Below are 24,915 nucleotides of genomic sequence, written 5' to 3' on the forward strand. Positions count from 1 at the left end.
AAACCTGAGATGTATAAGTACATAGAATATATAGATTGAAGCTTTTCCCCCCAGATTTCAGCTTTAGGAAGAGGAGTTTCATTTGTGCATTCGTTCTTTCTGGGACCCCTGACGGGGGCATTGTAAACGTCACTTAACCAACAAAGTTAGCATATCTACGCAATGATTTTGACACCTTTTTTTTCTGGCCAGTATGGGCCATACCAGGGGTGGCCACCAACAGGTCCGGTTTTCAGGATATCGCTGCTTCAGCACAGGTGGTTCAATCAGTGGCTCAGTCTTCGATTGAGCAACCTGTGCTAAAGCAGCGATAGCCTGAAAACCTGTCCTGTTGGTAGCTATTGAGGACTGGAGTTGGCTACCCCATGTCCATAAATAGAAGGAGCACGGCGTGTATGGTAAAGCCAGTGACTGTATTTTCCCTTAATGATAACTTACTTTCTATAGTGCAGTGTAAGGCCGCGCTTATAGTGCCGGCGACGCGACCGATGACGTCGCCGGCGACACTAGCCAAAGTTGTAATTCAATTTGCAGCGACGTCGCGAGCGACAGGGTCATTGATTGGTTTACAGACAGTCACATATGGCGACAGTCTGTAAAAAAAATCACATTTAACCCGCTTCCAAATTTTTGGTCGCTCCGTCGCTCCGTCGCCGTCACTATAAGCGCTGTCGACGGAGTAAATTGTTTTGTTTTGGAGCAGCGTCGCCGTCGCGGGCACTATAAGCGCAGCCTAATAAAGCAGGGACATTTTATGAGTTTCTTTATAGCTGTAAAATTGCAAAATAAATAGGGATTGTGGGCTCTGAATCAAAACAAATTATTGAATTGAAGCATTCTGTATAGTCTTGCAATGACTGTAACTTGCTCCATATAAATGAGAAGTGGGTATGAACATGTCTGTAAGTCAATAAATGCATGCACAAAATGTTCTCTTTTCTGTGTTTATTGTTACTTATTTTTTTTCTCTACATGTAATAACTTTATTGCATATAACACTTTTCTCCCGTTGGGACGCATAGCGCGTCACAATGACCGTATAGCGCGGTACGCAGCACATAGGACGGTTACAGACACAGTCCCTGCCCAGATGACATTACACGCTATGTTTTCAGAGATAAAGCGACTTGCCCAAGGTTACAAAAAGCTGACACCAGGAATTGAACCAGGTTCCCCTTCAAACTCATAGTTGACAGGGTCAGTATCGTTTCTCACTGAGCTGCTATTTCTGCCCAAGTGCATTTATATCCCACTCTGGAGGGATTAGACATTACAGTACTTTGGAGAAGTATATGCAAAGAATTTTAGCTAAGAAAGGTGCATAATATTAACCACCCCTTTAACACGTTATCGGTTAGTTGCATAAGCTCTTACGTTACTGTTGTTCAAGAGCACAAAAGTATCATTTGCGGGTGTGCCTTGCACCGTGTATAAAAACCTATGATGTTGGTTCAGTAAAACGTTTGCCAGTCTGCCGAACATGCAGCGTTGTGAAAATGCCGTGACAGGGAATGGGAGACCATGTGTTAAGTTGTACATTTACCTTCTCCCTAAGACTCCCAACATCACTGCGGAACCATGGAGAACGAGCAGATTATAACAACATCCTCTGCCTCTGCCACGACCAGTACTCCTTCTCCGAGCCACCCACCTCCCATCTCGGTGTACAGCAGCTCGGACCGGCACGCTGTGCAGGTACTGTTATGCGTGTATCCTTTGGCCCAGTGATGCACACCTTCATTTCCATTCACGTGACGGGGAGTGAAGCCATGCGCAAGCTTAGCACCCTATAGTAAATCTGGGACTCAGTGCACTTTCTGCCTCATTCCACAAGGGAGTGCTAATCAACCGCATATCCTCCCACACGTTTAAATCATGACTTAAGTAAATAAAAATACTATACCACGTGTGAGCACATTCACATGTCTCAGCCAGGTCTGCAGCCCTGCCTTTCCCCTTTATCTCTTAGCATACAGCGCTTCCACTGCAGCCAAGGATTCTGGGTAATGACATGCAAATGAGCATACAGTATCGCCTTTTATTTCTTGTCCACTTTAACACGGGACCCCTATAAGCGCATGCATGCCGCATCACACAGCTTTTCAGCACCGTCTGGGTTAAAAAGCGCAGAGCCAGTAACCCTGCTCACGGACTTTTAAGAAAACCTAAAAATGCATCGACTCTTAAGATTGTTTAAAAAAAGAAAATAGAAGTAAACATTTTAAAACAACATACATACAATATTGTTCTTCCACACACAATATATATGTTGTTATGTTTGTAATTGGTGTCATTATTCCCATTATATACACACCCACGTGTTGGGATTATGTGCCCAGGCATGGCATATTTGTGTACATAGATGCTCCCAGATATGAAAGAAAAGGCAAAAGAAGACATTGTCTGATGTTTGCAAAGAAATGCTTTATTAGCGCTAGGGAGCATGTTTACTGAACCATTAAATATTATGAGGTATAGACCTTAAAGTAACAAGAAATATTGGAATCTGTTCATTTGAGTGAATGTAGCTAATAGTCTGGCATTGACACCATCAGAATTATGAAGTGTTCACCCATGATAAAAGATGGGGTTCTGTTAGTGTTATATTAATGTTACCCAAACAAAGTGTTATATTCATTCATAACTAATACGTGATGTACTGTAGGTCATCCAACAGGCACTGAATCGTCCTCCGAGCTCAGCAGCACAATATCTGCAGCAGATGTATGCAGCACAACAGCAGCATCTTATGTTACAGACTGCAGCTCTTCAACAACAGCACTTAAGTAGCGCTCAGCTCCAGAGCCTGGCATCTGTTCAGCAGGTACGTCCCTCAACTAAAATCTAACAGTGGTATACAATCGCAGCATTGGGTGAAGACATTACTAAGTATGGTTGAGAAACTCATACCTATCTCTCCATCAACGGAGGCGTTTGGATGATATATTTAATGGAATCAGCAGGGACTGTGATACAGTAGATCGCAACATCAAAAAGGTGATCACTTAATGTCAGTGATCTGCCTTGCGGATCACAATAGTGGTCTACACCATAATCTTGGCCTGCTTTACAGTGTAATATTGTTATGCTAGAACAGGGGTGGCCAACTTCAGTCCTCAAGGGCCATCAACAGGTCAGGTTTTCAGGATATCCCTGCTTCATCGCATGTGACTCATTCAGTGGCTCAGTCATTATGATTGAGCCATCTGTGCTGAAGCAGGGATATCTGTAAAACCTGTCCTGTTTGTGGCCCTTGAGGACCGAAGTTGGCCACCCCTGCACTAGTATAAAAGGATTCATTTTATTTTTTTGCTTTGTTCAAATATCCACATCGTAAGCAAACATGCTTCTCAATTATATATGAGTTTAGAGGATTTTATCAGCTCACTACCTGGTAAAAAGTTGCACATTTGAAAACAAATCAAACTAACAACTACCTAACCAACCATGAAGCTTATTTTTTGGGGTGTAATCAGTACTTAAATAATTATGAAAAATATGGCATTGCTGGAAGCTGTTATGATAATGATTTATATTTCTTATAAATCCAGTGTTGAGCTTTTTTTTTCTTTTTTCTATAAATAAAATGACTTATTGTAATTATTCCCAAATTCCCCAAAATGATTGCTGTTGACGTAATGTTTGCACCGTTTTCCAAGACTGCATCATTTGGATTCACACTAAAGTAACGGATGCAGACCACTACCACTACTAATTGTACTATTGCAAACGAATATGTGGAACGTCACCGATATGTTCTAGAGTACACCATGTGATTATATCCCATAACACCGATTTCAGAACACAAAAAGAAAAGGGGATATGTTTATTTATTTAAACTTATATTTTATTAAATGTTTTCAAACATATATGGGATGGGAAAAGAATACAGAAAATAATAAGGGAGAGAGGGGGGGGGGACAACCATTTTGTATCAAAATTATTTACGAGCATCAACAATCACATGACATATTATACAATATCTTATAGACAGCACATTCCACACAGAACACTCCCAAATCATCTCTTCCTCCGGAGACACCCCCCTATCCAACATCCCTGTGGTCCCAGGCCCTAGCATACCTCTCAATGGTATGGTTCAGAAACGAGGTGAGTTTCTCCATTAGTTGGGCATCGTTAACCCTTCTAATACCCTCTCTTCTGGAGGGCGGGAGTGTTTGTTTCCACGCTGCTGCTGCTACAGCGCATCTAGCCGCCGTTAGGATAATCAGGATCAACTTGAGTGTATAGGGGTTCACGTCTTCCATAGGTTTAGCCAATCTAATTACAATTGGATCCTACGGAATCTCAATCTCCGTTGCGTCTTTTATCAATTTCAAAACTGTTCTCCAACATATCTGCATGACTGGACAATACCACCAAACATGTGCCAGAGCTCAGAATTGTCCACATCCCCTCCAACATCTATCCGAGGTCGCGGGAAACATTCGTTTTAATCTTTTGGTGGAAATGTTTCTTTTTCGTACAGCCAGCAGGACTGCTTTCCAAATGACCAATAATGGATTAATTATTGCTATTGCGAATCTTCTGCAGTTTTGCTTTCTGGTACTTTTAAAGTATATCTTTCTATTTTCAGACTGGTCAATTCAATGGATTTGCCGGGCTTATGAATCTGCCTTATTTTTCAGGCAAGTGTGACTGGGGACAGACGGTCCGCATCTCCCGCTAGTATTATCCAGCAATCCAATGTACCCCAACCGTCCGTAAGTAACATAATATGCACGACTCGCACGACCTGTTGTTATCAGCCTTACCTTGGTACTCTCGCAGTCTTATAAAAATAGATAAATCACGTTTGGAAAAATGGTTGAATCATGCAAACGCCACCTTTAATGGCTTGAGTACTGGAGGGGCATACAATGCTTTGCAAAGGAAGACCCTGCAGTCCAGAGGTGGGCAACAACAGTCCTTAAGGGCCATCAACAGGTTGGGTTTTCAGGATATCCCTGCTTCAGGACAGGTGGCTCGACTGAGCCATTGATTGAGCCACCTATTCTGAAGCAGGGATATCCTGAAAACCTTACCTGTTGGGGTGCCCCTGAGGACTGGAGTTGCCCACCCCTGCTCCAGATTGTAGGGGTTAATGATTTTATAACCCCTGGTTATCGGGAGCAGAAAAGCATTAACACAAATATGAGGTCACCGTGTGTTGAATCCGTTTGCAAAGTGAAATTACTTTTTTGCTTTTGCTGATCATTTGTGCAGAAAGCAGCCAAAGTGACCAAAGCTTTGTTTGAAGAAAGGTAATTAGCCAAGAATAACATTTTGCCACCTTTCCTTGCATTGTAAGCTGTTTAAAGAAAGGATTATTTTCAGAGCCACCCCTGGCATGTATGTGAAGTTGTTTATCACTGAGTACACCATCAGCATTCTGATAAGAAAGTCATTATTATTGTAATAATATTGCCTTGGCTGCATAGCCGTGCATTGTAAACACGTTGGCATGATTGCTCCTGGAAACATGTAAAGCTTAAAGCATCAAACTCACTTTCTGGCTTCCAAAAGTATTTGGGGTTTTTTCACCATTTAGTTTCGTTTGTCCTTTTTTTTAAAATCCATATTGCATTCCACATTATGACTCGAGACAACACTAATAAAGTCTAAATGAAGATGTATTTTGACATTATCTGAGGTCTGCCAATTGGAGCAGGACCCAAATGAATTCAACATTAAGATATTCTGCCAATAACTGAAATTTCAAATCCGTAAGAGTAAGAAATCTTTACTTTAAAAGGGTTTGTGTAATGCAGGGTGACCAACTCCAGTCCTCAAAGGCCACCAACAGGTCAAGTTTTCAGGATATCCCCTGTTTCAGCACAGGGGGCTCAATCAGTCCTTGCTTCAGCACAGGTAGCTCAATCAGAAGTTTTCAGGCAGCTGTATTTAATAAAATGAATTAATCTTTTAGCTCAAATCTCACATTATTTCCATCATGGTGCAAGCCCAAAGGCGATTTTCTTTGACAAAACTAAACTCATCACTAGAAATTGGTACTAAAACAAGCGCAAGACCTAATAATTAGTGCAATGCACAAAAAGCAGCCTGGTGATCTAATATGGGAACTATCTCAAATAGTGCCCAAAAAAACAAATTTAGGAATACAAATATAGAATTAAACCTGGCGCATATAAGTGATAAACAATGTACAGTGATTTCAATATAAATGAAGTAAATAAACAGTGAAATTGATATTATCTGGAGTCCATAAAAGGATATGATGGTATATGGGGTGAAAAGAGTCTTTTTCTTCAATGATAATCAAAGATGGACTCAGTCCTCCAACCACGTGAAGAAGTTCCTCCTTACAGCAGCTTTTTCCTGTATGTTAAGACATTAACCAGGGGCACAACATTGCGCAGTGCAGTTATAAGCAAAGACGCCCTCTGATATGTATGTCCAAAAGAATGCCCACTTACTAGAGGTAAGAAAGCAGCACACGGTTGAGAGAAACTGTATCTTGGGTCTTCCAAATCCAATCCTCTTCAGGGTGCCACGAACCCCCCGTGATCTCCCTGGCCCAAATGGATGTTGATGAAAGAGACCTTCTTTCTCAGGGTGCAATGTTTTCTGCAGGTGTCTTAGAACTCCTAAGCTCAAATCTCCATTCCAGGGAATAAGAGAGAGGAAAGGGATTGCGCAATAACGTCGATACATTGATAACACATCCTAGACTAAAACAAAAAACACACTCACATTACACCTGTGAGTTAAAAACAAATTGGAAGTGCCCGGCCTAGCTAACCATCTGCAAACCGTCTCTGGCAGTCCTGACAACACCGCTTGCAGCCCGTGCTGTTCCGGCGCGTCGCGATGACGTCACTAGCTCTTTTCACCCCCATATACCATCATATCCTTTTATGGACTCCAGATAATATCAATTTCACTAGAAATAGGTCTTCCACTCTGTGACAAGATTTTAAGAATTACACAGGCCATTATTCTGTAAAATGCGATCCCACTGAATCGTTGCGATCCCACGGAATCGTTGCGATCCCACGGAATCGGTGCGATCCCACTGAATCGGTGCGATCCCACTGAATCGGTGCGATCCCACTGAATCGGTGCGATCCCACGGAATCGTTGCGATCCCAAGGAATCGGTGCGATCCCACTGAATCGTTGCGATCCCACTGAATCGTTGCGATCCCACAGAAAGCCTCATTGATGTCACAGGGATTTTCCGTGTGGGGCTATCACAATTAATAGCATAAGGGCCACAGAAGTTGCATTTGCAGACATATTACTATTCGGATACACGGCTTACAGTAGGGGTGTGCAAACTTTTCCCCGTGCGCACCCCTGCCTGCTCGCGTCCGCATCTCAGCCCCCCCTCCCCCCTGCTTATCCCCGGCGTCAAATCAAGCGAGGCGTCAAGCGACGTCATGTTGCCATGGTAACGTGACGTCAGGTGACCCAGTGGCATCATTTGACGCCGGGTTACCAGGACGACGCGACGCTAGAAGGGTAGGTAAGTGGGTTATAGAGGCCTCGCGTGATCCCCTGGCATTTAATTTAAATACCTGGGTGGAGAGCGCGGGACCTCTCTAACTGCCGCGCTCCCCCCCAGTTTGCGCACCGCTGGCGTACAGTACAGTTTCAGTGATTCCTCACTGAGCAGCTTCCACACAAGCAAAGTTAAGTATGTTGCCCAATTGTATCTTGTCTGATCGCTATAGAGCAGGGGAGGGCAACTCCAATCCTCAAGGGCCACCAACAGGACAGGTTTTCAGGATATCCATGCTTCAGCACAGGTGGCTCAACCAGTGGCCCAGTCAAAGACTTAGCAAATGATTGAGCCACCTGTGCTGAAGCAGAGATATCCTGAAAACCTAACCTGTTGGTGGCCCTCTGGGATTGGGTTCGCCCACCCCTGCTATAGAGTGCAGAAGCAGCAATCATATGTTGTTGAGTTTGCTGTGAACGACATAACCATGTAATACTTTTCCTTGTTTAGATCAATCTCTCTGCTTCACCGCCTCCTCCACAAATCATAAGCCGCTCTCAGACATCTAGCACGACCACTAGCAGTATTACCCAGAAGACCATGCTGCTGGGCAGTACTTCCCCGACCCTGAGCGCCAGCCAGGCGCAGATGTACCTCCGGGCACAGATGGTAAGTGCACTCATCACCTGTGCTTGTCGCTGATCAGTTATTTGAGTGTAGCTGATAATAATATTTACTGTACAGTTATTATGCATCTCATTTTCGCGACCAAGTAAACATTTTACCCTGAGTAATGAAGATTTGTCGCTCAACATAATTCATTATTCATTATTCATCTTTTAAAATAGTGACAATAAATGCCAGGACTGTGATCACAATGTTCTTAAGTGTACAAGAAAAAGTTAAAAAAAAATATCTGGCTATTCTCTTATTATGGATGTTGTGTTCACGCAGGCTGCTTATATGGATGTGAGAAATCAGGGCTGGCCAACTCCAGTCCTCAAGGGCCACCAGCAGGGCAGGTTTTCAGGATATCCCTGCTTCAGCACAGGTGGCTCAATGAGTCTGTTAGGAAGCTCAGTGAGTCTCTGCTTCAGCACAGTTGGCTCAATCAGTGGCTCAGTCGAAGACTGTGCCACTGATTGAGCCACCTGTGCTGAAGCAGGGCTATCCTGAAAACCTGACCTGTTGGTAGCCCTTGAGGACTGGCGTTGGGTACCCCTGTGATAGATGAATACGTAATGTGTTCAGACCATCGCAGGTAGTTATATTGGTTCTTTAAACCACGAGGTCAAAGGTAGAGGAATGTATTTATTGTAAATGCAATGAGTACGGTTGATTTGTTTCCATTGGAAACATAAAACGTACTTTTCTAACCGTCGTGCCGGGCACCAAGAAAACAGAGGTGAATGCGACCCTGATTATTCTGAACTAGGTTTCTGACCCAATCAGACCTCCTTCCACCACTGAGCGGTTGTTAATATGTTACAAAAGGAAGACTGGAATTATTCAGTATAAGACAAAAATCAATGTTTAATCCAATAATACAAAAACTAGAAGTAAGCATTAAAATGTGTGTTCATGCCTCACTATTTAATAAGCCCCTTTAAAAAGTAGTATTTTTTACAAACTTGAGCGATCATTCTGGTTATATAAATTATGTCTGAAAAGGGAAGTTACATGAATATAGAAATGTGACACTTTTCACATAATTGATCTCCAACTGCTATTCTGCAATTTGTACACTTTCACCCAATCATCAAATCCTTTTGTCGTTTTTTGTACAAGATGCCTTCTGTTCTGTATTTGTGCAGTCTCAGGGGGGTTCCTTTTCTCCAGTGTTTCGGTTTTCTGTCTGTACAGCTGATTTTTACACCTGCTGCTACCGTAGCCGCGGTCCAGTCTGACATCCCCGTCATCTCGTCGTCATCTTCAACTTCCTGTCAGTCTTCCGCTACTCAGGTGAGCAAATGTGAATCCCCCCCGGGAATCCATGGCTTCCTTATTGAGTGAGGTCAGGAGAGAGCGCAGTTATTATTACATTTGTATTGTCGGTTCCCCCACCCCCTCACTCATTGTGAGAATATATCAATTCAATCAAATGCTCTAAATGCCTTTTTTTCTTTATCGTAATTGTTGAAATGCTCGATATGTATTCAAAGATGCTTAAAGCAGCAATCCTTCTTTCCGTTTTCTTTTTTTTTATGGTTATGAGATGGAAGCAGGGGGTCTTCTGAGCTGAACTGGGTTCACTTCAGCTCTGGGGACGCCCCGTTTCCGGAGATACACACCTCCGTAGGGGGTGCAGATAGCAGCTCCGGCTGAGCTGTCTGAGGCATCCCCTTGCGGCTTCCTATTGGTCCACGTGACCAGGATATTTAAACCTGCGGAGCTGCTTCCGGCACCCGCTATGGAGGTAAGTATCTCTGGGAGCAGGGGGTCCCCAGAGCTGAAATTAACGTGGTTCAGATCCGCGGAACCCCACCTATTTAAAAACAAAAAACACATGTTCTGCTGCTTTGAGTGGCCCTTTAATAAGAAAAAAACACCTACCAGGAAATCTCATGATTTAGGATAAATCACCCGGTGGGGACACTCTTCCTGAAGCCCCGGTTCCCAAGATGCTTACCAAATGCAGGTGCTGCCGGTTACTTCCCGGCTCTTACATCTCCCCCCGGCACACAGTACAATAGGAAGCTGAGACAGTTGACATCGCAGCTTCCTATTGGCTCGCGTGCCGTGGGAGATTTAAACCTCCATTTTGTTTCCTCTGCAGGATGACCGCCAGAGGTCAGACTCTCAGGAACTAGGGAGAAATTACTGCGGAGGAGCTCAAGGGACCCCTGCTTCAAACATACACACACATATATGTGTATGTATATATTATATATATATATATATATATATATATATATATATATATATATATATATATATATATATATATATATATATATATATATATACAAATATAGCTGTATGCTCATTTGCATGTCTTAGGCAGGTCTGCAACCCCGCCTTTCCCCATTATCACCCAGCATACAGCACTTCCACTGCAGCAAGGGATTCTGGGAAATGACATGCAAATGAACACACAGTGTCACTTTTTGCCTCAAAACCCATTTTTAACATGGTTCCCTATAGGCTTAAGCTTGCTGCATGGTCACAGCTTTGAGCACAGCCAGGGTTAAGGTGCATACCCAGAAAACCACCCACAGACAGCTGTTTCAACCTTAATGGGTCTCATCAGTGTGGGGCTGATTTAACTGGGTATGCAAAGAGGCTATGGGATAGGCTATACCATAATACTGAGTTAAGTTATGATGAGTAAAAAAAGTGACAAAAATAGGTAGAACAACACCTTTAAAAGAGTCCCGTAAGACGCTTAATAATTTATATATTTTTATGTCAGACACACACACACACAATATCTCCCCCACCAGTCCCCATCAGGGATACAGAAACAAGCTCAGGATGTTTGCAAACAAAAAAAGAGGATTTATTTAAACCATATCTACATGTCCAGGTTCCCCGTGTTCAGTCCCACCTCAAAACACACCTGCTTAACGAAGCATATGAGTAGCTCCGTGGCTGATACTATACACCTGATACATAAAGCTTGGCCCCTTGCAGGCGCACTTACCAGAACACCCTTCTACTATCTCTGTACGTTCTTCCTACCAACCAATTAGATTGTAAGCTCTTCGGAGCAGGGATTCCCTTTCCTTAATAGTACTTTTATGTCTGAAGCACTTCTCCCCTTTATGTGTTGTTTGTATTATTTGTTATTTATAAGATTGTCACGTGTATTAGTGCTGTGACGCGCTATGTAAATTAATGGCGCTATATAAATAAAGACATACAATACATATTGGAAGTAGAAAAAATTGGGAGGAGCGCACGAATCAAATGGAGCAGGAAAGGACCCAAAGTCAAAATATATAAAAAGGGTACTTTAATGTGTCATGAGACCCATCCAACGCGTTTCGAACGTCGCAGCTTTCTTTATCAAGGATAAAATGTTATGTGACACCACCCAATAAATACCCTCTTACCTGCAGCCAATTCGCGCCAAAACGACAACGCGATGACGCAATGCGCAATGACTTGCGCATGCGCAGAACACCACCACGCGGCCTAAGGGCGGAAGTGTAAATGCAGGAAAGAAGAGAGGCTAAAACAAGTGAGGGCAATAAATACAATGGCCTCAATGGGACAAAAAAGGTCCGAAGACCAAACTCAAATAGAAATAATAACTGATAATCCTCTATCTTATAATATATAAAATCGAAAGGTTAGTGCTATCTGCGGTGAATCTGATAGGTCCTCAGCCTCTGGCCAATCAGATTGGTGGGTCTGACGTCACCCAAATGCCACTCTCTTCCCCCTCGGTCTCTCTCGGTCTCTCTCTCTCTCTCTCTCCTCTTCCCCCCTCCCCCCCCCCATCACACTCGCCTCCCTCCCCGGCGCTCACTTTCTTCCCTCCCCGGCGCTCACTTCCTTCCTTCCCTCCCTCCCCGGCGTGGGGACAGGCAGTGGGCAGGCAGCCTGCAGCTGCTTCGCGGCGCTGAGTGCCTAAGATGGCGGCGCCCGGAAGGATAGGTGACATCTGTGTGTGTGTGTGTGTGTCACTGTGTGTGTGTGTGTGTGTGTGTGTGTGACACTGTGTTTGTGTGTGTGTCATTGTGTGTGTGTGACACTGTGTGTGTGTGTCAGACACTGTAGAGTGGGGCACGGAGCTGCGCATGGGGGGGGGAGGGAGGAGCGGAGAGAGAGGGGGGAGCGTAGAAACATGTCCACTGTCCCCCCCCCTCCTGTCCACTGTCCCCCCACCCCCTCCTGTCCACTGTCCCCCACCCCTCCTGTCCACTGTCCCCCACCCCTCCTGTCCACTGTCCCCCCCCCCCTCCTGTCCACTGTCCCCCCCCTCCTGTCCACTGTCCCCCCCCTCCTGTCCACTGTCCCCCCCTCCTGTCCACTGTTCCCCCCCCCCTCCCCCCTCATAGCGGGAAATTTAACTCACGGGCAACGCCGGGTCTCTCAACTAGTACACCATAAAGATGAATAAAGGACAAAAAGGGGGAAAAAGGAAAACAATGTGAGACATATAAGAGCCCAAAAAATATTAAAAGTAATTACAGTTTAAAAACAAGAAAACATTGATAACTAATAAATGGAGATAACCAATATGACACAATAATGATATTAAATCAATAACAATATAACTAATTAAGGTGTCAAATGATAATATGTGGAATTGGAACAAAATATATATAATATAAAAAGACACAGAAAAAGAAAAATAGAAAAAAACAAAAAATGTATGAAAAAATAATGTATGAAAAAATAAATAAAAATGTATGAATAATAAATTGGAAAACCATATTTATAAATAAAAATTCCTTGGTTCAACAATGATCAAAACCTATAAGAAATGGGCCAATTGCCATTCAATATTTAAACCCATAAGGAAGCGTGTTCTGAGAATAAAAATCCAATACGCTTCCCTTCGGTTTAATAAATTGATACGGTCACCTCCTCTGGGTCTATTATGAACTAATTCTATGCCCAAAAATGAGAAATTCCCAATGCCTCCCTGTCTACACTCGGAAAAATGTTTGGACACTGGATGATTAGTATCATTCAATCTTATAAGTCTTAAATGCTCTAGTATCCTGACTTTAAGAGCTCTGATCGTTCTCCCCACGTATCTTTTACCACAACCACGTTATGAGGTATACCACAAATTGGCTTTTACAATTGATAAAATTATTAACATAGAATTTTTTTAACGTGATTACCCATTTTATTGTCATGTGGATGCGGTAAACTATCCTGGGAAAAATTAGAAGGTTTCATGTGTTTACAAACATTGGAAGAGCTGCATAAAATGATACATTTGATCACGACTTTCTTCTCTGCCGCCAGTAGGTGGCCATCTAGGACTTGCGCTAAAAGTCAGAGGAAACCCTATGAGAGAGATCGCTCTGTTCCCAAGCAGTTGATTTGTGCAGGAAGATGTAAGGGAAATCTCCAGGTTTTGTTGAGCATTGCATTGCATGCAGCAGACAGCAGCGTGTTATGGGAGTTCTGACACCGGACATCCAACAAGAAAATAAGGCTCCCTCAATCATGGGTTCTCAGCTTTCATTACTTTCAGCAACTCCTCAAGTGCGTGTTTGTGTGTGTGTGCTTGTGTGTGTGTGTGTGTGTGTGTGTGTGTGTGTGTGTGTGTGTGTGTGTGTGTGTGTGTGTGTGTGTGTGTGTGTGCGCATGCATGTGTTCATGTATGTATGTATGTATGTATGTATGTATGTATGTATGTATGTATATATATATATATATATATATATATATATATATATATATATATATATAATTTGCAACATTGAGTCCATACTTAAGACTGGCTTTTAGTTAACAGCTTGTGAATAATAATCATAAAATGAGAACAAATAATTATTATCATTAGAAAATAAGCTTAGGTTGTTAACAAATACAACGTTATTTTAGATTCCATTTATAAAGTAGTTGACTTTTGTAGCAAGATTAAAACCCTTACCGAGTCACAGTGTTCACTTTAGGCCTCGTCCATGGTTGCTGCTAGCTGGCGGAGGCGCGCTAAGGCGCACTCCCGCTCAGCACTGAGCCCCTACAGCCGCAATTAGAGCGGCTTTAGTAGGGGCTCGCCTACGCTTCCGTAAGCGCGCGGAAGCGTAGGTCTTACCAGAATTTTAGATTTCCCCGCTTGCCGGCGCGCAGGGCCGGTCACGTAAGCGGTTCGCCCAATGAAGGCGAACCAGCTCCCGTGACGTCACTGGCCCGCCCCCGACACGCCCCCTGACGGCGCGCTGACTAAGGCCAGGGAAAGCACCCGCTTTCCCTGAGCCTCAGTGCGCCAGCAGGTAACATGGCCGAGGCCTTATGCATGTCTGTCTAATACAGTAACTTGGGAAACAGACTGACAATCTCTTTTAGCAAAGGCAGCGGATCCCCTCTGGGTGTTACACATCTTCGGGATATAGTAACGGAAGCAGAGCAAGGCGCCTCTTCCTCTGACCATTGTGTGTTTTCAGATCAGCAGAAAGGAGAGGCTATTTGCCATGGAAATCCGGTAACCCGCAGAGACTGAGCACTAGTATAGCGTTTGCTGTAGCGCTGCAATACCAAAAGTGTTGGATAATTATCCTGCTTCGCAGCTTACACAATTAAAAAAACCATTTCCAAACCTTTGTTGCAGGCATGTAATGTTCCATTATTTTTTTTATTAAATATAAGTATTTTTTTCCTGTTGTTTTGTACAGTAAATGCTTTTTTGTTGTTGTTGAGAGAGAGAGAGAGAGAGAGAGAGAGAGAGAGAGAGAGAGAGAGACTGTATAGATCAGGGGTGGGCAGCTCCATACCTCAAGGGCCATCAACAGGTCAGGTTTTCAGGATATCCCTGCTTCAGCACAGATGTCTCAGTCTTTGACTGAGCCACTGATTGAGCAACCTGTGCGGAAGCAGAGACTGATTGAGCCACCCGTGCTGAAACAGAGACTGTCTCTCCTTCACAGCATATCTGGGGTTTGATGGGTTCTAGATCAGTAAAAACAATGTTTCTGTAAGGTCTTACCACTTCTGACTCAGGCTGCGGCCAGGCAGGGAACGGGCGCGCTGACGCTCGTGTGCTGCGCCCTGCTCGGCCGGGCGATTCGTGGCCGCCTGGGGGCGTGGTCACGGAGCTGGTTCGCCCTCATTGGGCGAACTGCTCACGTGACGCGCTTGCGAGCGGCAAATTCAAATTTGCATGCTCTAAGCGCCGAGCGGGCGCAGCCTCTTGCTCACACTGGCCACACACATTGAGAGAGAGAGAGAGAGAGACTGTATAGATCAGGGGTGGGCAGCTCCATACCTCAAGGGCCATCAACAGGTCAGGTTTTCAGGATATCCCTGCTTCAGCACAGATGTCTCAGTCTTTGACTGAGCCACTGATTGAGCAACCTGTGCGGAAGAGGTAACTCTCAATGTATTACTTCCTGGTAAAATATTTTTATAAATAAAAAAAAAAAAAAAAAACATTGCCGCAATGTGTTTCATCGCAGCCAGCGTGAGCGCGACCGCCCGCTCAGCGCCACCCTGGCAGAGGCCTCAGATTGTAAGCTCTTGAGGGCACTTTTCCTATTGTTTTATGTCTGAAGCGGGTATTCCCATTGTGTTATAATATTATTCTACGTGTATTGTAAAGAGCTATGTTCCTGGGTGGCACTATATAAATAAAGATATACATAACATACACAACAAATGCATCGTTGTAGATTTTTATTTGCAACAATAATATATGCAGCACTTCAGAGTAGAGACATTTCAATGGGTAGCGCAGGGAATTCTTAAACAATACAGGGATAAGTGCGCTAAACCGTAGAGACAGGAGCAGTGATAAGGAGACGTCCGAGATCAAGAGGCGGTAAGACGCATGTAACGATAGATGAGAGCTCAGATATATACAGAGGGTTTATGGCCATATGCAACATTTAGGATGGGAAGGGGAACTTTGCAGGTTACTAATCATTTTAATTTAAATTACGGAATGATAAAGAACACGTAGAGAACATTCACATCTCAGGCAGGACCCCGACCCGGCTTCACTCGATAATCACACAGCATGTAGTGCAGCCAGGGATTCTGGGTAATTGCATGGGCACTCACAAGCCCAGACTCACTGAACACTTTAACGTTATGTTAAACCAACGTTAACGTAACATCAACGGTAACGTTTGTACTCACTAAAGAAAGTAATGTTAACTTATATTACCGTCACATTAAAAGCCTAGCGTTATAAAGAACGCATGTCCGGGAAAATGATATGCAAATGAGCCGATAGCATTAGAATACCCTACGGGTCACAAAACTTTGTTAATGAGAAACACGAGATATTGCATTAAGTGGTACCACTCAGACAGAACCACGAGATATTGCATTAAGCGCTACCTCTCAGACTGAGAACCACGAGATATTGCATTAAGTGGTACCACTCAGACAGAACCACGAGATATTGCATTAAGCGCTACCTCTCAGACTGAGAACCACGAGATATTGCATTAAGTGGTACCACTCAGACAGAACCACAAGCTATTGCATTAAGTAGTACCACTCAGACAGAACCACGAGATATTGCATTAAGCGGTACCACTCAGACTCTGAAATAGGGAAAACCAATGGACCGACAAAAGGTTCTGTTTTACTGGATGGGAGACAGGACAGGTTTAGGTATGACAGAGGCAATCCAAGAGGCACTTAAAAAAAAAATATATATATATTTGTGTTTTAATATATGTAGTCTTTGATTACCTTTATTGAAAACTAATTACCTAAGCTGCTGATTAATTAGTTCTCACTAAATGGTTGCTTTTCAGTTTCAACTCAGCAGCTACAATGTATTCTTATATTACTAAGGTAACATTATCTATTGTTACAGTTTGCTGCTCAAACTGCTGGGGACATTGGCAACAAATGATCACAAACAGGAAAGTGTTACAAAGATCTTGCACTGCTGGGGAGGTGGACTAAATCCTGCTACAGAAATCAAAGGGAGGCTCAGTATAGTAAAACTCATAAAAAATGGCATTGAGTTGTATTTAAAAAAAAAAAAATATATATATATATAAGTATTATATAATACTACAGAACTGATTTATTAAAAAATAAATAAAAAAAAACACGTAGGATATTGCCTGGATGGCTCCTCTAAGTAACGCAGTGTTATTCCCCTTTCCTCCATAAGATCAATTGTAGTGCCTGGGGCCGAGATTTAAATGGGCCATGTTTTTGAAGATAGTGCAGTGATATCCTGAAATAACATGGCGTTATCCCTGTGGTGATGAGCTCTGGTACAGACACTCACTGTGCATGTCATTACATCGGGGTTATGTGAGTGCCCCCGATGTTCCGTATTTAGGGAACGTCACTTTATTCGCCCCCGGTTCTATAAAGGTTAGTGAGTTTGGGCTGCAGTGCGTCACTTTTGCTTCTTAGTCACTTAAACATGGAAACCCTTAGGCCGCGGCGTCACGTGCGCCTGCCCCAGAGGCGATCCGTGGCCTTTGGGTTGGGGAGGGGGAGACTCAACGGGGAGGCGTGGCCATGCCATCACGTGAGCGGTTCGCCCTCATTGGCTGAGCCGATCACATGACCCGGCCGTCATGCGACAAAATAATTTTTTTTTGTCTGCTCCAAAATCGCGAGCGCCGTTGCGCTTCATGGCGCGCTCTATGGCCTGCCTCAGAGGCACGGCCGTTTGTTCGCGTCTATATAATGGGGCCACTAATGAGCGCGTCTTGTTAATACAAGACCTGCTTCGGCCGTAAACAGCTCTTAACATTGCGCGAGAACGCGTTAAAGATCCCCGCACTTCATTAAGTCCGTGACGGGCCTCGGGACATAGGGACCTAAGATGGGAAGATGTGAAGAAGGGTCGAGACGGGAAGTAAGAGCATACATTAGGGTTTTGTGTACAAAGCAGGGGTTCTCAGCTCCAGTCCTCAAGACCCTCCAACAGGTCAGGTTTTCAGGCTGGTCTAGGACGTTTGGGCGCGACTCACCCCATCCGTTGGAACCTGCCGTCGCCGGCCACTTCGCCACTAAGCTAGTGCCTAAGCCCCCTACGCTAAGCCCTCACCCTAAAAAAACCCTACCCTAAGCACTAAAACCTCTTAAATTACCCCCCTACCCTAACCAGTAATAAACCTTACCTTAGAAACAGCCGGCGGCGGGATTCCAGCGGCGGCAGAGGGTTCGGCTGCGGCCGAACGCTGGCGGTGATTTGCCACCACCAAGTGTCCCATTCCGTTTTCAGGATATCCCTTCGACGGAGCCACTGATTGAGCCACCTGTGCTGAAGCAGGGATATCCTGAAAACCTGACCTGCTGGTGTGTCTTGAGGACTGGAGTTGATAATCCCTGGTGTACAGTGACAGCGAAAAGGACAGATTTTTTTTAAATGTATATTGAGAGGAGAAAGACAGGCGTTGAATGTAACACACTAACACACAAACACACTACTCTGTTTGAAAACCATGTATATGTTCAAGTAAATCACTGGCTGCTTTGGAAAACCGATTCCCAGCCAGAGTAATTAGCAGCAACTCAATCCTTTATTGACTAGGTTTGAGCTAATTAATTCCCGGCTTGCTTGTCCTTTTAGAAACCTTGGCAGTTACCGCCTGGCCTTTTTAGATTTGCATTTCATGTAATTCTCGCTTCTCTCCTAGGTCCAAAACGTAACACTGAGAGGCCAGAAGCCGATGCCGGAGATGACCGGGCCACACAGCAGCCCACCGAAGCTCAGCAGCCATGACCAGCCACTAACTATATGCCACAAAACCACCGTAACCAGTTCCAAAGCCATCCACACCGATTCCTCTTATGAGAATAACCGCAAAGGGCAGAGTCCCAGTTCCGAATCTCGCTGCACGGCCGTTACTCGCACGTCAAGTTTACATCAGTTGATAGCACCAGGCATGTCCGAAATATCATTTGAACATTTTTGGGGGGTTACATAGTTACATACTGTGGTTTCATAGTTACATAGTAGATGAGGTTGAAAAAAGACATAAATCCTTCAAGTTCCACCTATGATACATTTAGATGATAGGTACGTTATCCTATATCTGTACTTACAGTGTATTGATGCAGAGGAAGGCAAACAAACCTCAGTGACACATTATCCAATGATATCTCATAAGGAGAAAATAAATTCCTTCCTGACTCCGAGAATTGGCAATCGGATTAATCCCTGGATCAGCATCCTTCCCATGTATACTTATTTGGTCTATCCCTGTATACCTTTCCTATCTAAAAAGATGTCTAACCTTTTTCTGAAGATATCGTATCTGCCATCACAGTCTCCATGGGTAATGAATCTCACACTGTAACTGCCCTTACTGCAAAGAACCCTTTCCTTTGTTACTGGTGAAATCTCCTTTCCTCCAACCTTAAGGGATGACCCTGTGACCTTTGTACTGCCCGTGGGATGAATAGTTCTTTTGAAAGCTCCTTGCATTGGAAGTCAAATATTTAATTTGGATGCGTACAGTATTTTATTCTAGGTTTGCTTAGTTGTATTTCCATTTATATGGCAGCCTCGTTGAACTGGTTTACAATTCATGTGAAGCTTTGGTAAATCCATTTTAAATTCCCAATAGTGTTGATGTTTCTATAATGCTTTAACTTTAAGTTATTGTGCAATAGATCAGGATTGCTCAATTCCAGTCCTCAAGACCCCCCAAACAGAACAGGTTTTTAGGATATCCCTGCTTCAGCACAGGTGACACAATCAGTGGCTCAGTCGAAGACTGAGCCACTGATTGAGCCACCTGTGCTGAAGCAGGGATATCCATAAACCCTGACCTGTAGGGGGGGTCTTGTGGACTGAAGTTGAGCACCTATTATTAAATCACTATTTTTTTTTACATCAATCAATGCATATTTAGTGAATGTAAATAACATTGTCATTTTTTTTTCTTTTACAGTCTCCTATTCTCCAATTCATCCACACTCTCTGATAAAGCACCCCACAATTCCACTCCATCCCGATCCCCCAAAGCTGTCCCATCATCAAATGATATTGCAGCAGCAGCAGCAATTTCAGCATAGGCATCAGATTCAGACAATAACCTTACATAACCCAACGTTAGAGCCGCCCTCCCCTCAGCATTGTGTCCCACTCCACAGTCACAGCTTTCTTCCCCTCCACGGTAATGCGCATTCCCACCATTGTACACCGCCTCCTTCCCCAACTCTCTCACAGTCAGCTCAACAATCTGTAGTGGTGTCTCCTCCACCAACCCACTCCCCCGGCCAGTCTCCCACTATCATTATTCACCCGCAGGCCCTCATCCAACCGCAACCACCCCTGCTGGTGCAGTCAACTCTTCCATCAAGAGAGAAGGCACAACATCTTCTCCAGGGTACGATGCATCCAGCACAGCAGCTAAGTGTTCCCATCCAGTTCCCGCCTGCTCTGTCCCCGGGACCACATGCTGGGTCTTTACAACAACAAACTATGGTCTCATGTGGGCAGCAGGCGATGTCTCCAATAATGCAGGCACACCAGTCTTCACTCCAGCCCTTTCCCCCTCCAACAGCGTCCCCTCCTCAACAATTTCCGACCACTCCACCTGCCCAGCTCCAGGCCCTCCCTCTGCAGTCCATGCACGCAGTGGCCGTGCAGCCTGAGATTTTAACGCCAGGCCAAGTTCTGGTGCAGAATGCTTTGATGTCTGAAGAAGAACTTCCCGCAGCGGAGGCGCTAGTGCAGCTGCCGTTTCAGGGTCTCCCACCGCCCCAGACCGTGGCGGTAAACCTACACATACAGTCGGCGCAAATGGAGACACCAGTGGTAAGCTTCCAACACACTGTCTGCATCTTGGAGCACACACATTAATATTTACTAAAAAAAAAAAAAACGACGGGTACATCTTTTTTGGAATGTGGCCTAAAAGTGTCAAAAAAATGGATGTATTCAGAAACGACAAAATGTAACAAAATGATGATCTTTGTGATTTATATTTATCTTCCTTCAGGAGACGGGAGGTAGTTTTCGTGGAGATGTTTTGTGAAACACATATGCAGGATAAGCTGTAGTTCAGTGATATTTCAGTGATCTCGATCTTCTGAAGCAGTACAAATGACTGTGGAATGCCAGGTGAAGAAGAAGGTGGTCAGACTGGTTTGTACTGTTCCAGAGGGAAAAGGAGTAAGCCCAAAACAGCACTGACGTGCCGGGTTTCTTTGTTGCTTTTCGGGTCACTGGTTACATCACAAATTGAAATGCTGATACTTCCTAACCACTGAAGTGTGGACAAATCAATTTGTTTTTCTAAGGTTTAACACTGTGTTTTTCAACCTGGGTTCCTAGGAACCCTTTGTGTTCCACAGTCATCCCTAAAGGGTTCCATGTCATTTTACAATTGCACCAAATACAGAAGAATTTACAATGCACCTGATCTCAGACACTATCAGAGAGGGTTGGGGTTCCTTTTAATGCATTTGATCTCAGACGCGCTATTGGAGAGTGTTGGGGATCCTTACACTGCATCTGATCTCAGACGCGCTATTGGAGAGGGTTGGGGTTCCTTACAATGCATCTGATCTCAGACGCGCTATTAGAGAGGGTTGGGGATCCTTACACTGCATTTGATCTCAGACGCGCTATCAGAGAGGGTTGGGGTTTCGTACAATGCATCTGATCTCAGACGCGCTATTAGAGAGGGTTAGGGTTCCTTACAATGCATCTGATCTCACACTATCAGAGAGGGTTGGGGTTCCTTACAATGCATCTGATCTCAGACGTGCTATTAGAGAGGGTTGGGGTTCCTCAGAATTTCACAATATAATTATAGGGTTCCTTAACAAAAAAAAGGTTGGAAACCATTGGCGTAACATCAAACAGTGCACTTTAAATTGTCCGATTGAGCTAAAATAGTATTAACAAACCTTTGGTGACCTTACGGTTTATGCAGTTTCAGCACTAAAAAAATGTCCCCAGAAACATAGTAAATAAAGTAACCACCCACTTTATATTCTATGTTTGCAGTAATTATCTCCCTTTGTATATCAAGCTATTTTATTGTTTTGTTAGAGTGGATATTGCTTTTCTTCTCATAGTGTGTGTGTGTGTGTGTGTGTGCGTGCGTGCGTGCGTGCGTGTGTGTGGGCGCGTGTGGACTGGGAGGATGCGAGCACTTTTTTTGAACGGGTTTCTTCTTGCCGTCCAGATTTACCAAGTAGAGAATGTGTGTGCAGAACCGTTGCCAGCGGTGACGCAGGATTGTGTCCGTGTAATTACACAGACGCCCACATCCCCAACCTCGTCTCCCCCAGCGCTTCCTGTTGGGAGCGGAGAAGATCTTCCCGTAGAACATACTTTGCAAGGTAGAAATATCCTCACAATGCATAAATAACTTGCACGGGGACGCCCCACACTTTTGTGGGGTGATGAGCAGCGGACGTACACGGCACATTGGTGGGTACCTTCACCTGCAATGAAACATGAAATATTTGTAGAGTTCTCACATGGAACTGATTTTACAGAGCGAGCAGAGGGCCAGCTATTTAAGAATAATGGCGTGTAATGACATACCCATTATTTAATGCTGCAGGTGAAGTTAGATCATTATATTGCTATTGTCCCTTAACTCAAAAAAACTGGGCACAATGTACCAAGCATGTCTCGCAACATGAAAAAAATGCCCTCCCTATAATAATAGATCTCTTTTTTAAACATAAATTTTTCCATCAGAAAATGTAAAACAAATATATATATATTCACCGCGCTTCTCTGTGTAGGGAGCATGCTGCTGGTGAAAGGATTGGCCATACTATGTGAGAAAACAGAAAGTGAATCTCTGCGCTTCCCCCACTGGGATAGCAATAAACGGGGGAATAAATATACATAGTGAAACCTGACGCTGGTTTGCAGGCTTGTCATTATTTGATCAAAAGATGCAACCAAAAGTCTCCTTTGTCTTACAGTCTCGGGTTTCACGATGCATATTTATTTTAACCATTTATTGTTAGCCCAACGGGAGAAGCGCAGGGATTCACTTTCTGTTCTTTCATAAATATTTCCATCAGCTGTAACAGTTTAGATATGAAAAAATAAATGAAGGAAGCAATCCAGCATTCTCGTGCACCTTAAGGAACCAATCCAAGCTGTTTCTGCCCCTTCATTTTTTAATACCGGATTGAAGCAGGGTGTCTCTGGAGCTGACCCCCGTTAATTTCAGCTCTGGGGTCCCCCTGCTTCTGGAGGTACTTGCCTGCGTAGGAGGGGCGGGTATCTGCGCAGCTTCCTTATCACACGGGCCGTTGTGAAGCCGCGCTGGTGACGTCACAGCTTCCTATTGGCCCGCAGAGCAGCCATGTAGTGATCCCTGGAGTGGCTACCGGTCCCCAATACGGAGGAAGTATCTCCGGAAGCAGGGGGTCCCCGGAGCTGAAATGAATGGGGTTCAGTTCCGGAGACCCCCTGCTCCAATCCGGTATTAAATAAAATTAAAAAAAAACACTGGGATTGCCTCTTTAGCTAAAAAAACGTAATATATCAGCTTGCACGACTTGTTACATTACATATTTAGTATGTTACACTAACGCAGGGGCGGCCAACATCCGTCCTCAAGGGCCACCAACAGGTGAGGTTTTAAGGATATCCCTGCTTCAGCACAGGTGGCTCAGTCTCTGCTTCAGCACAGGTGACTCAATCAGTCTCATCTTCAGCACTGGTGGCTCAATCAGTGGCTCAGTCTTCACCTGAGCCACTGATAGAGCCACCTGCGCTGAAGCAAGGATTTCCTGAAAACCTGACCTGTTGGTGGCGATTGAGGACCGGAGTTGCTCTCCCCTGCAACTACGGTCTAAACGTTTGCAAAATATCCGCAACGACTCTTTAAAATGCAGCTATATAAAGAGGGGAAGGTGGTGGGTAACATAGTATTCCTTTACCCCACAGGGGCTTCATCAGTCAGCGCCTCAGTCATTCGTTCCCCCTTTGACTCTTCCCACGCCTCTATTCCACCCCCTCCCCTCCTGCTGCCAGCTGCGACAACGAGAAGCAATAGTACTCTAAAGCCTAATAGTATTCCAGGAATCGACACCACGCTCCCCCAGGCCATTGTGAAACCACAGATTCTGACTCACGTTATAGAGGGTTTTGTAATTCAGGAGGGACTGGAACCATTTCCTGTAAGTATGCGTGTGAGTACGACCTATCCTAAACATTAGACACTTTTGTGCAGGTGAGTCCCGCATTGGAATGTCATGCAGGGGGACACACACCCCACACCCTCACACCCCCACACAGCACCTAAAGGCAAATCTTGGCTCTCTGATTAGTGGATTTTCTGGAGCTAAAAATAAAACGATAAAAGCTGAAATATGAAGCAATGTACTAAAAAACAAACAAAGCCTCAATACAAAGAAAGTATTACTTCCAAAGGCTGTCTAGTGGGTATCAGGTTTTTTGTTTGACTAAATTGTTATCTTTGTGATGTTAACTCGTACACAAGGGTCCACTTTTATGAATAAAATAGGCTTTCATAAGAGTGATAAAACATATAATAATAATATAATACATATAATATAAGTAAAGATGGCCCCAGGTTGTTGCTGGTCAGGTTTCCCTGCTTTGTTTTTATTACGTACACTGCCTAAAATGTTCATCATTATGGCCCAGAAGTCAGTGAGAGGAAACTGTGACGGAAAATCCAGTTTCTCCTTTCTAACAGCATCCTTGTTTTTGTAGGTGAATCGCTCCTCCCTGTTGGTAGAACAGCCGGTTAAGGGGCAGCCGGCAGTGGGCGAGCAGATCATGAGCGCCCCGGGCATGGAGTCCGAGATCCAGAACACAGCGAAGCTTCCGGAGAACTCCACAGATACCGACATGGAGGACCTTACCGCTGAGGGTTAGTAGCC

At 44.3% G+C, this 24,915-nt stretch overlaps 1 protein-coding gene across 9 annotated transcripts in view; it reads left to right on the forward strand.

Moving 5' to 3' along the window:
• Window positions 1–24,915, forward strand: part of PHC3 (polyhomeotic homolog 3) — a 45,602-nt gene that overhangs the window by 8,550 nt on the left and 12,137 nt on the right. For 5 of the 9 annotated variants that reach the window (XM_075570819.1, XM_075570820.1, XM_075570828.1 and 2 more), the window contains exons 2-11: window positions 1,556–1,695; window positions 2,666–2,824; window positions 4,650–4,724; window positions 7,975–8,133; window positions 9,328–9,426; window positions 18,714–18,960; window positions 19,974–20,842; window positions 22,221–22,377; window positions 23,954–24,198; window positions 24,746–24,905. In XM_075570819.1, coding sequence (XP_075426934.1) covers window positions 1,556–1,695; window positions 2,666–2,824; window positions 4,650–4,724; window positions 7,975–8,133; window positions 9,328–9,426; window positions 18,714–18,960; window positions 19,974–20,842; window positions 22,221–22,377; window positions 23,954–24,198; window positions 24,746–24,905 — 2,310 coding nt within the window. The remainder of the gene's footprint in view (window positions 1–1,555; window positions 1,696–2,665; window positions 2,825–4,649; window positions 4,725–7,974; window positions 8,134–9,327; window positions 9,427–18,713; window positions 18,961–19,973; window positions 20,843–22,220; window positions 22,378–23,953; window positions 24,199–24,745; window positions 24,906–24,915) is intronic. The other 4 variants (XM_075570821.1, XM_075570823.1, XM_075570826.1 and 1 more) reach the window with 3 other exon arrangements.

This window comes from Ascaphus truei, chromosome 14 (assembly GCF_040206685.1).
Source record: "Ascaphus truei isolate aAscTru1 chromosome 14, aAscTru1.hap1, whole genome shotgun sequence".
Classification (NCBI taxonomy): Eukaryota; Metazoa; Chordata; class Amphibia; order Anura; family Ascaphidae; genus Ascaphus; species Ascaphus truei.